At 31.5% G+C, this 12,064-nt stretch overlaps 1 protein-coding gene across 2 annotated transcripts; it reads right to left on the reverse strand.

Moving 5' to 3' along the window:
* Positions 1-3,245: 3,245 nt before the first annotated feature.
* On the reverse strand, positions 3,246-9,234 carry LOC116021154 (WAT1-related protein At2g39510-like). Of its 2 annotated transcripts, XM_031261764.1 has the most exons (7): positions 8,988-9,234; positions 7,515-7,577; positions 6,124-6,240; positions 5,515-5,764; positions 3,816-3,977; positions 3,579-3,730; positions 3,246-3,492 (listed from the first exon to the last, which is right to left on the reverse strand). In XM_031261764.1, the coding sequence occupies exons 1-7, from the start codon at positions 9,188-9,190 to the stop codon at positions 3,333-3,335; spliced, it is 1,107 nt and encodes a 368-aa protein (XP_031117624.1). In that variant the 5' UTR covers positions 9,191-9,234; the 3' UTR covers positions 3,246-3,332. The 2 variants fall into 2 exon arrangements, with proteins under 2 accessions (XP_031117624.1, XP_031117625.1); XM_031261765.1 differs by lacking the exon at positions 7,515-7,577.
* Between the last annotated feature and the right edge of the window lie 2,830 nt (positions 9,235-12,064).

Here is a 12,064-nt window from a genome sequence, read left to right on the forward strand (position 1 = left end):
TTTGCCAAAGAATCCTAAGTGGGTTTAGGATATCAAAATAGGGTTAATTAATTTGTTTAAATATAATATCATCTACCACAAATCCCAAACCCAATTTTTGTTGAAACACATGGCTAAGGCATCCTCCACCCAATTATAATTAAATATTGATTAAATGTATTTTTTATTTCATATCCAAATGTATGCATTCAAGTATTGGCTTTGTGATGAGGTGTAACACCACTTTAATTTGTTTAATCTTTACCTAAACCAGGCCACCATGAAAAAATGTCGTGGAACTTGACACAAATTTGTACACTATGAGTTTTGACCCACATATGTATGAGAAAGTTTTAAAGAAAACTCAATTTAAACGTGATGAAAATTTAATACTATATATTGTTGATTAAATAAATATTACTTTAACCATCCATGGCAAAGCGTCGGGAATTGATAGAAATTTGTACATTATGAGTTTCAATTGGTCAAAATACGTGAGGGCTGTTAGCAGCCTTGAAATTATGGTCATTGCAATTCACTTTGGACTTTTTTTTTTTTTTAAATTTTTTTTTTATTAATCTAATGGCCATGTCTTACAATTCTATTGTTAGATTGTGAGTGTAATAATAACAACAACAACAACAATAACAATTACGAGAGTTACACTTGTGTGAGACCTTCTCACGGATTCTTACCCATAAGACAAGTTGGTTCAATATGAAAATGTAATACTTATACTGAAAAATATAATACTAATTATTAGGAATAAAGTGTTTGTTACTTATAAGGAAAAATGTAATACTTTTTTTAGGACAAATGTAATACTTTTACATTTTGATATAAAAGTATTAGATTTTTCATCAAAATATTACATTTTCCCTTATAATTAATGTTGACAAGTGTTTGTTACTTATAAGGAAAAATGTACTCTGTAATACTTTTGAAGAAAAATGTAATACTTTTTTTCAAAAAAATGTAAAAGTATTACTTTTTTTTTTGCTGAAAAGCAAAGACGAAGCCATAGAAAAATTTGTTCTTTATAAGAATGAAGTGGAAAACCAACTTAATCGAAAGATTAAAAAGGTTAGAAGCGATAGAGGTGGTGAGTATGAAGCACCAATCGGTGACTTCTATGCAAGTGTAGGTATTATACACGAGCGTACGACACTTTACGCACCTCAATCGAACGGTGTTGTCGAACATAAGAATCGTACATTGAAAGGAATGATGAATGTGATGCTTGTAAGTTCGGGCCTACCTCAAAAGATGTGGGTGAGGCGATTTTGACGAGTAATTACCTTTTGAATAAGGTACCTCGCAAGAAGCTCGATAAGACTCCTTTTGAATTGTGGAAAGGTAGGAAGGCTTCTTACCATTATCTCAAAGTGTGTGGGTGTCTTGCCAAAGACGGTGGATTGTATCTTTAGTGGATATGTACATAACAGTAGTGCTTATCGGTTCTTAGTACATGAGTCCCATAATCCGGACGTACATAAGAACACTATAATAGAATCAAGGAATGTATCTTTCTTTGAAAATGTATTTCCTTGTAAGTCCAACGAGGGACCGAGTACATCAAAACGGACATTTGACGAAGCTATGGACAATGATAGTGGGGATTCTGAGAAAGAACCCGAGCTCGAGCCTAGACGCAATAAGCAGGCGAAAGTTGAAAAATTATTTGGTCCTAATTTTCTAACTTACTTGTTAGAGTATGACTCTAGTACTCTAACTTGTTTGATAGAAAATGAATCTGATTTTCTATCTTGTTTGATAGAAAATGAGCATCGAACATACGTAGAAATCGTGACCTCTACGGAAAGACCAATATGGAAAAAGGCTATTAAAAGTGAAGTGGACTCTATCCTACAGAATCAAACTTGGGAAGTTATTGATCTCCCTCCGGGTTGTAAACCCTTAGGATCTAAGTGGATCTTCAAGAGGAAGATGAAACCGGATGGTTAAATCGAGAAGTGTAAGGCTAGGCTTGTAATCAAGGGTTACATGCAACACGAAGGCCTTGATTACTTCGACACGTATTATCCTGTAACAAGAATAAATTCCATTAGGATGATACTTTTCATAGCCACACTGCGGAATTTGGAAGTTCATCAAATGGATGTGAAAACTGCTTTCTTGAATGGCTAGTTAGATGAAGAAATCTATATGGAATAACCCGAAGGGTTCGTCATTCCGGGCCAAGAAAATAATGTATGTAAGTTGGTTAAATCACTATATGGTTTGAGACAAGCGCCTAAACTTCTCTTGGATGAAACTTATCTTGTAATCTTAATTGATAAAACACTACAATAAGGTAAATCAATCTAAGTTGTTCATAGCTAATTGATTCAAACCGAGAAGATATTTTGATTTACTAAACAAATATTAAAAGTTCAAATTTGATGGGTTGAGACGGGAGAGTGCTTAGAGATTAGAGAGACTACACTTCTCCCAATTTTCTTCATGGTTAGGGCGACGGCTTAGAAAGCTGAGTCCAGAATTCTAGAATCGAAACTATGTTGCACTAATTGCTACGCAAGTATAAAGAAATAAAATTACACCGTAGCTACTTGCTATAACTTTTGAAAAATTTACATTTTGAACTCCCTAATGGTTTTGAGTTACAAATTTAGTTTCTCCTTTTCAATTTTTACAAATTAATTATTTAAATCTTAAACAAGTTGCAATTAAATCTAATCCTTAACTAACTAAGATGTTAAACTTCATTTGTATATATAATTTTATAAGAAAATAAAAAATATATTATAAGTTGTTGGAAAAAATAGCATAAAATGATATTTTAAGTGGCTATTTTATGGTACAAATATATGTAGGGTCCACTTCCGATTTGGGTCGGGTCAAAGTGGATTCGAGTTCTTCGTAGTTAGACGAAGAGATTGATATATAGTACGCACAAAACGGATAATGGGTGAATGAGAAATTGGTTCTTAAAGTTGATCCCATTTGAGTTGAAAAAATGGAGGAAAAAACTTTAAAGTAAGCTTTTGTCCCACATTGATTTGGGAAGTGGGTTTGCACCACTATTTATACAAGAGTCTTTCTAAGGTTTATTGAATTGTATAGCATATAGGTTTTTTCTTGCCTGCAGAGTTAAAATAAATTTACATATGTAATCACATACATAGCCTTAAATTTACATATGTAATCACATACATAGCCTTTAATTTGATATCATAATCAAACACATGCAAAAAAAAATATGAGTTCTAATTTAAATAAGAAATGTCCAACCCAAATTATCACCCTTTCTATTAACTAAGCTACTATAAAGAACAACACCTTAACTAAAAGTTACACATCAATCTGGATGTAACATGAGCAGCTCTTTCAATTCAAACCACTATAATATCCTTGTTGAGGCCTTGAACTTGTGGGTGCTTATGATCAATTGGAAGTGCATCATTTTGATCATTATTTGGTAAAGTTTGATCCTTGGATTTACCCCATATAACCAGGTACAAGCCAATAAAAATAACCACTGCTCCCAAAACCCTTCATTATATATAATAAGCCATGTCAGAAACATTAATAAGTATTCACTTATTTCTCAGAAAGAAAAGAAGATGCATATAGTTTACCTTCCCAGGTATAATTTCTCAGAAAGCACAAAGGAACCAATGATGGCGACTATAACCATGCATAGGGGATTGAATGCAGTGACGAAAACGGGTCCTTTTTCCTTCATTATTACCCCTGATATGTAATACACAGCCCCAGACCTCACTAACCCCTGCATAGTTCATGGTTCCCCATCAGAGATCCATCACCGTTTTATGAAAACGTAATAGATATCTATAAGATAATTTAGATTTTACGTGATAAACATAGGTTAAGAGCGTGATGTCCCAGTGTAAGGACCAGATGGAAGCGTTTCCTCTCTCGAGTATTAAGGTGAATATAGTGCCTTGCAGTGCCCCTGCCATGCATATCATAGCAGTGAGAGAGAGTCCGGCAGGATATGACTTTAGCGTAATTGCCTGTTATGACAGAAAACAGCAATTATTAAGTTCTTTAACATTAAAATTTTAAATAATGTCATATTTCTTTAAGAAAAAAAGGTCAAATAGACCATCAAACTTTTTTTGAATACTATTGACTCTGTTACAATGTAGTATCTGTTCATACATACTTTCTCAACCAACTGAAGCACAACGAGCCAACGCCCCCAGTGGGGGACCATTGAACTTTGATTTACTTGAAAAATCAATTAAAGCCTTAAAATTTTCGAAGTTACAATTAAACCCATAAATATTTTATTTTGGTGCTATATATGAAGCCCAAACACCGATTAGTAACCTGTAATAGCAGGTCACTAGGGTTCCGATAACCCTTTGACGACACTTCGACAACAAAACGACTGGCGAATGATTGTTGGTCGCTATTGAAGACAATGGAGAAGGCAACCATGGTCACCTTCTTACACCAGAGAAGGCGGCCACTAGATGCCTTCTCACACAGTTGAGAAGGAGACCATAGTAGCCTTCTCCATTGTCTTCAATGGCGACTGGCGACCATTTGTCGATCGCCGATCACTTTGTTGTCAGAAACGACATCGGAATAGGGCAGGGGTGTCGCGTGAGGGTTGTTGGAATCGTAGTGACCTGCTATCACAAGTCACTAACTGGTTTTTAGACTTCATTGCACCAAAATAAATTGTTGAATTGATGAGTTTAATTACAACTTTAAAAAGTATAAGGGTCTAATTGACTTTTTAGGTAAAGTTTGTGGGCGTATTTGACCATTTTGTCTATTTCTTTCAAAAGAAAGAAATAATGTTATTGTAGCTCCATCTTAAATAACAAGGTTTAATTTGAGGTTTCATGAATTAAAAATTAGGAAGGGCGAAGGGGGAGGGGTTGTTCTTTGCTTGGTTTGTAGGTTGGTGGCCTTATTTAAAAATTTGTTTGGGAAAATGGCATGAATTGAGTAGTGATATTGAGATTGGAGTTATTTGATTGTTTCGATCAAACACTTATCACTACGCTAAAAATTATAACTCACGCGACTTTAGTTTTTTTATAAACAGCCACATTTTCAATGCTATAGCTCATAGCAAAGACACAACTTTATTTCCTCGACCCAACAATCCCCTAGCCCGGGTCGTGGCCGAGCTTTGATACCACTTGCTAGATCAAGCGCTTAGTACTACGCTAAAAGTTATAGCTCCTAATGAATACACAACTTTATTTTCCTTATATATTGCCACATTTTTTAGAGGGTGCTAGACTTAACCTTTCACCGGCCTCCGCCAAACAATCTCGCAACCATCAATTAATGGACTTGACATGTTACTAGTACCCCTGCCTAATAATAAATTTATGTCTTTGTTGTGAGCTATAACTTTGATCTAACACATATGAATAACTTTCTAGAATGTTATTGGGACAGTTCTGCTCTCACAAAAGTATCTTATATAACCCTAAAAAGGTGGTGTCGAGAAAGTATTGATTGAATAAAATTTTGATTTAAGAAATTAAAAACTTTCACATCAAAGAAAAAAAAAATAGTCTTTACCTGAATAATTGCGAAAGTGGCTGCGCAGCAGCAACTTGCTGTGAGCAAGAGCGCAGCCTTAATGGGATCATTATGCTGATTCACAACGTGTTGAGTGGAATAAGATACGATGCCGTTTGAGTGTTTAGTCCAAGGTAATACTATGGTGGGTCCCTTAACCAGCGTCATAATCATGGCCCCACCAATTGTTGATGTTGTCCCAATAATCTTTGCCTGGCTATGCAATCTCTTTATTTTCACGTTCTCAAGCCTACGCTTAAGAAAAAAGTTATTTCCTATATAAAAATTACTTTTTAATATTATATTATTTTTGAAGTGACATTAATATGTTTATACAAATTATTATCTTTTTTCATTCATATTACATTTTGTGTTAAGCATGTGGTTGAGACTATTTTTTATTTGTTTAAGTTGTTCTAAATACATACATTCATATAAACACTAGTTATTAGTGATAACTTTCTCTACTTCTCTTCTGTTGTACAGTATATATACCCCGATTATTCTCATCAATAAAATACACTTCATTTCCTCACATTTTGTTGGATGAAATTAATTCAACTAATCTTATATCCAATATACATAATTTAATGATGCATATTAACATACCTAAAGATCCAAGCTAACAAAAATGTTACGGCCGGAACAAGGTTTATCATTGTCACTGTAAACGTTGCTGTTGAGTATCTCATTCCTAAGTAATATAAATTCAGGGTGAGAACAGGCCTGCACATTTATGCACAAATAGTCATATTATAAAAGTTGAAAATTCTATAACATTGTATGTATAATATGTTTTACTCTGTATTTGTTACTAAAATAGAAATGGCTAAAATATTTTAGTTGTATCAAGTGATTGAAAAAGGAAAAAGAAGTGATTTCTTTCTTAAATATTTCTCTTTTTTGACACACGACATGTCAACGTTAGAATAAGACTGCACATATATGCACCAATAGTCATATATTTCCAGACACAATTCAATTGGTGATCAATCAATCCAAAATAAGTATATAAGTTTTACTTTGTTAGAAGTTATAGAGAAATCAGAATAGGGAGATATGGATGGAAAATTATATCGTGGACCATGGTTCACGTGCATAGTGGACTTTGATTCAAAAAGATGTCGTTTTATATTATGTGTCAACTAGTGCGTCATATTTACTAACATTATCCTACACTATGTTCATAATATTTTTTATATGTACATAAATCTAAACCTTAATGTCCATAAACACTAAACTAAATGCATGTATAGCATAATACATTTTCATTCACTCTATAGTAGCTAGGTTCATAATGTTCCTTTTATAAGTTCATTAAAACAATGTTTAATGTACATAAACATTACATTACAGATGCATCATGTTTAATACGGAGTAATATTTATCTTATGTTATGTTCATAATATTTGTTTTATATGTCCAAAAACCTAAACATTAATGTCCATATATACTAAACTAAATGTACAACATATATACATATACATACATATATATATATATATATATATATATATATATATATATATATATATATATACTTGTTCAAATGCGGACAATGATTTTTGTGCGATCAGTGCGGATTCACCATTAGGTATGCAAAATGCACCACATAGTTATCAGAAATGCACCACAATGAAATACACCAATGTACCACGAAATGCACCACAAACCAAAAAATGGACCACACCGTACCATATGTGGTGCATTTCCGAACACTTTGTGGCGCATTTATTCGTACCTAATGGTGAGTGACCGCACGACCGCACGGTAAGTACGGTATGCGCGGGAATCTGACCCTATATGTGTGTGTGTGAAAAGATCGAAAAGGTTAGATAAAGAACATTTTAGTCATTTGTCATTTTTGGTAGTGTTTAGTGTGTTAGAAAACTTTGTCTCTATTTACTCTTTTGTAAGCATATAAAGGTGAGAGAATATAGTTCGGCAAAGGAAACCTGAATTTTAAGAAAAAATATGAGGAAGAAAAGGTAATATTTTACTCTAATAAGGCAAGCAGCATTATCTTGAAGAAGATGGAGGTGGTCATTGTAGGCCTTGTTTCCCTGAATCAAACAATCATCCATCAAATGTTACCACCTAATCAGAATACTAACTGCACAATTTTAAGTAGTAGTTCTGATTTTTTCTTATTATTCAAAAAATATATTAAATAATGTTTTCCCGAAGATAGTAATAATATTATTTTAAATTATATTTTACTACAATGTATTTAAAAAAAATAACAAGTAAGGGTATTATAAGAACATACATATTAATTAGGCTGCAAAATGAAAAAAAGAAAAAAGTGGTGACATGTATGTCTTGTTTGGCAATGGTGTTTTGAGATAAGAAAATTATTTTCTCAATAACATGTAACATGAGTTATAAGAACATACATATGTTTAATAATAATAATAATTATTATTATCATTATTATTTGTTATTATAAAAGGATTTAAAAGAAAAAAAACAAAACAATAATAAGGGAGCGGCTATTATCAAAAAATAATTTTGGCATATCAAAAAATAATTTTAGCGTTTTGACTCGATTAAAATGGCAAAGTTGATGAATTCATCAATTTTTTTATGGATCTGTCATTTATCAAATAAGGTGGTAATTTTTTCTTTTTTTTTTGAAAATAGGTGCTAATCTTTTTTAATTTATTCTTCTTTTATTTTTTTTTTTTACAAAAATGCATTGTCGTTGTAAATTAAAAAAGTATTCTACCAATTCCCGTAAAAATAACACTAGTGTTTTGAATACACACAACAACTCTAAATCGCAATTTGACAATTTATATATTTGTTACTAATAAATATAAGAAAACTTCTTTATTTTTGAAGAAAGTAAAGCAGAGCGTAGGTTTAGTACATCTGAGAATTTAAAAACAATGAACAAGAAATGAAAAATTGAAAAAAAATGAAATAAATAAGTAAAAGGGAAAACGAATACTTTTGACCCCTAAACTGTTTCACTTTTGAAATTTTGTCCTTGTAAGTTAATTTAAACAAATTTTGCTCTTTTTTTTTTTTGGTAAATTCACGGGGTATTTCTCTGTCCGTTTAACGGTCCAAGTACACCCACGCAAAGAGACTCCACTTGCCACTTGAGCTACCCCATTGGGTTAAATTTTGCTCTTTAATGGTTTATAATGTTACACTTTTATATTGTTATATAATTATCAAATTCTATTAACATATGAGGCTATTTTTATCCTTTAGAATCTATATTAACGGTTAAAATTAAATGACTCACAAGGAAAGAATGAAATTTTAACCATTAATATTGATTTTAAATAACAAAAATAAGCTTTTGGTAATGAAGTTCGATAATTATATAATATTAGAGACTGAAAGTGCAACATAATAGATAATTAATGGGCTAAATCTGTTTAAATCAATTAATTGGATCGGATTTTCAAAAGAGAAACAATTCAGAGTCAAAAATGATATTTTCCTTAAAGAAAAAATACCTTTCAAAAAGCATGGCGAAAGGAATGAAAAAAGCGGTTGCAATGACATTCCGGTAGACGGAGAAAGTGAAAGGGTTCATCCCTTGGTTTAGGGCAACTTTTGAAATGATGGCGGAGCCTACGTTGCTGAGCTGCAAGAACAACACTCCCAAATATGGCTTTGCACCATTTAACCACTTCATAACTCTCTCATTTCTCTTCATTTTTAGCTCTTTTAATTTCCCTCCACTATGTATTCTTGCATGTGAAGTGGATAGCAGCTTTCTCAAATGGGGCAAACCTCTATGATCATAGTCTCTTAGCATTTTGGCGTATTAATAGAATATATACATCTTTGGTGTCCCAAAAGGTGGCCAAATGGTTGAACTAAGCATGATTCTCATACCAGTTTGATTCTTTTCAATATTCTCACAGTCTAGCGCGCGCGTCATACATGATCTTCGTACTTGTATAGTTTATGAGCTATTACACATGAGTAAGGCTTAGTTTGTGCACACTCTGAAGTAGTGGCTGCGAGTTTCCCTTGTCATCTAAAAAAAGGAATGTTAGGTTGGATAGAGATTGGGAGGGCCAAGTTCAGCATCCTGCCATTGAAACATGGTGCTGGTTGCTATGCAAGTATATTAAAATAAAGTTGCGCCTTCAATATTAATTATAACTTTTGATGTAGTGGTAAGCATTTGACCTTGACGTACATTGGCCTGATAGTAGAGTAGGTGCTAAAAGGGGATTGTTGGGCAGATGTCTGAAGATAGAGTCACTATCAAAATATAGTGCTTACGACTTTATTTAGTATATATAAAAAAATAAAGTTAAACTTTTGCTATTAGGTATAATTTAAACTTTTGCTATTAGGTATAATTTTTGACATAGTAGTGATATCCTAACAAAGAATACATCTTTTGTTGATATGACCATGTACCTCAAATTAAGCCAACATGTATAAGGCTAGGACTAACTTATATATTTTATTTTAAATTATAAATAAGTTATTCACTGTGTTTAGTAAATAATAATATAGAAGAGTTTAAATAAATTTGAGATGCTTGACTTTTAAGTTTAGAAACTTGTTATTTGGTGGGCAAGAAACTTGTTATTTTACCAAAATGTCACATTTGTCCCTCCCTTGTCAAAATCTAATATTTATTCCCATTTCATTCACATAAAAAATTTATCTAAACTTTTTAGACGATGTTTTTCTTTTAAATATTTTAAAAAGAAATAGTACTATTTTCTTTTTTGAGTACTACTGATTCTGTTACAATATAGCATCGGTTCATAACTATTTTCTTTTAAAGAGTATAATGTGTGTATATCTTTCTTACCATTTCATTCACATAACAAAAGTATCTCAGTTTTTAGTTTTTTATTTAATATTTTCAAAAAAATATATATTACTATTTCCTAAACTTTAATTTGCACTCAGACCAGAGATAATTTTCTAAAAGTATATATACTTATATTAACTTAAATGCGTATACTTTTCTATTATAGCACAAATTAAAGACTCATCCAAAACTTTGTGTAGATATACAATTCTTCAAAGCAGTAAGTGGACACTAAGCATATGACTAAAAGAATCCTAAGTGGGCTTACCCTAATCTATTCCAAAAAGTAGATTCGTTTAAACATATACCACAAATCTCTGGGCAATTTATAAATTACCGAATTTAACTTTATAAGAGAATTCATGTTCATAATACACAGAATTATTATATAATTGAGAATACATAAACACTTAGCATAATAGGTATATATACATAAACACAATATTTTAAAATAAGTACATACAGAGCATATGTATTATGTTATAATTTATGTATATTCATCTATATAATTCTGCACATTATGAATTTCAATTTCATAATGTGTATGTGTATTGTCCTCAACTATATAATTATGTGCATTATGAACATGAATTCTGTACTTTATAAAGTCAAATTTTGTATATTAGACCAAGGTCCACAGTGCACTATTGACCCTAGTCCACGATATAACGATTGCCCAAAAGAATACCAACAGTTTTGTGTGGACTGTGGTCCATATATATATCTTTGTGGACCACGGTCCAAAAACAACGTTGTTTTACGTAATTTCTTTTCGTCGCGACCCGCTACAACATACATTTTATAACTCATAATGTACATTATTCTAACTCATAATATACATTATTCTAACTCATAAATTACATTATCTTACTCCATAAGTTTCATTATTCTAATACATAATGTACATTATTCTAATACATAAAATACATTATTCTAACACATAATGTATATTATTCTAACACATAAAATACATTATTATAACTCATAATGTACATTATTTTAACTCATAAAATTCAACGACATCGTTTTGGACTGTGGACCATGGTCCACACAATAATTTGCCAAAGAATCCCAATTATTATTGTTATTGTGTGGACCATACTATCAAATAATGTACATTCAGTACACAACTAATGTACTTTTAATATATTAAAATTTACATTGTATTCAAGAAAATACATCGTTTGAATACTGAAAGCACATTATTTTATATATTGTATATTCAGTACAAAAATAGTGTACTTTTAATATATTAAAAATGTACTTTTTATTATGGTCCACGGAACATAATTTGCGAAAGAATCCTAAGTAGGCTTATTCTATTATTATTAAAAAAAAAAAAAAGTATGTTCGTTTAATGACTTAATCATATACCACAAATCCCAAAAGAATCCTAAGTGGGCTTAGTCTATTCAAAAAAAGTAGATTCGTTTAATCATGTACCACAAATCCCGAATCTCAATTTGTTGAAACACATGGCTACAGCATCCTCCACCCAAATATAATTAAATATTTATTAATGTGTTTTATTTCATATAAAAATGTATGCATGCAACTATTGGCCTTGCGATGATGTGCAACACCACTTTGTTTAAGTTCATAATAAAGGTTTTTAAAAGTATAAAATATAAAAAATAAAGGCAATTGATCAAAATACAGAAAAATTCAAAGCACTCTACTAAAAACAGGAGTGAGGATGTGGCGATGAAGAGAGAGGAAGATAAGGCTGAATAATGAGAATGATACCTT

Source organism: Ipomoea triloba, chromosome 5, assembly GCF_003576645.1.
Source record: "Ipomoea triloba cultivar NCNSP0323 chromosome 5, ASM357664v1".
In the NCBI taxonomy this organism is placed as follows: Eukaryota; Viridiplantae; Streptophyta; class Magnoliopsida; order Solanales; family Convolvulaceae; genus Ipomoea; species Ipomoea triloba.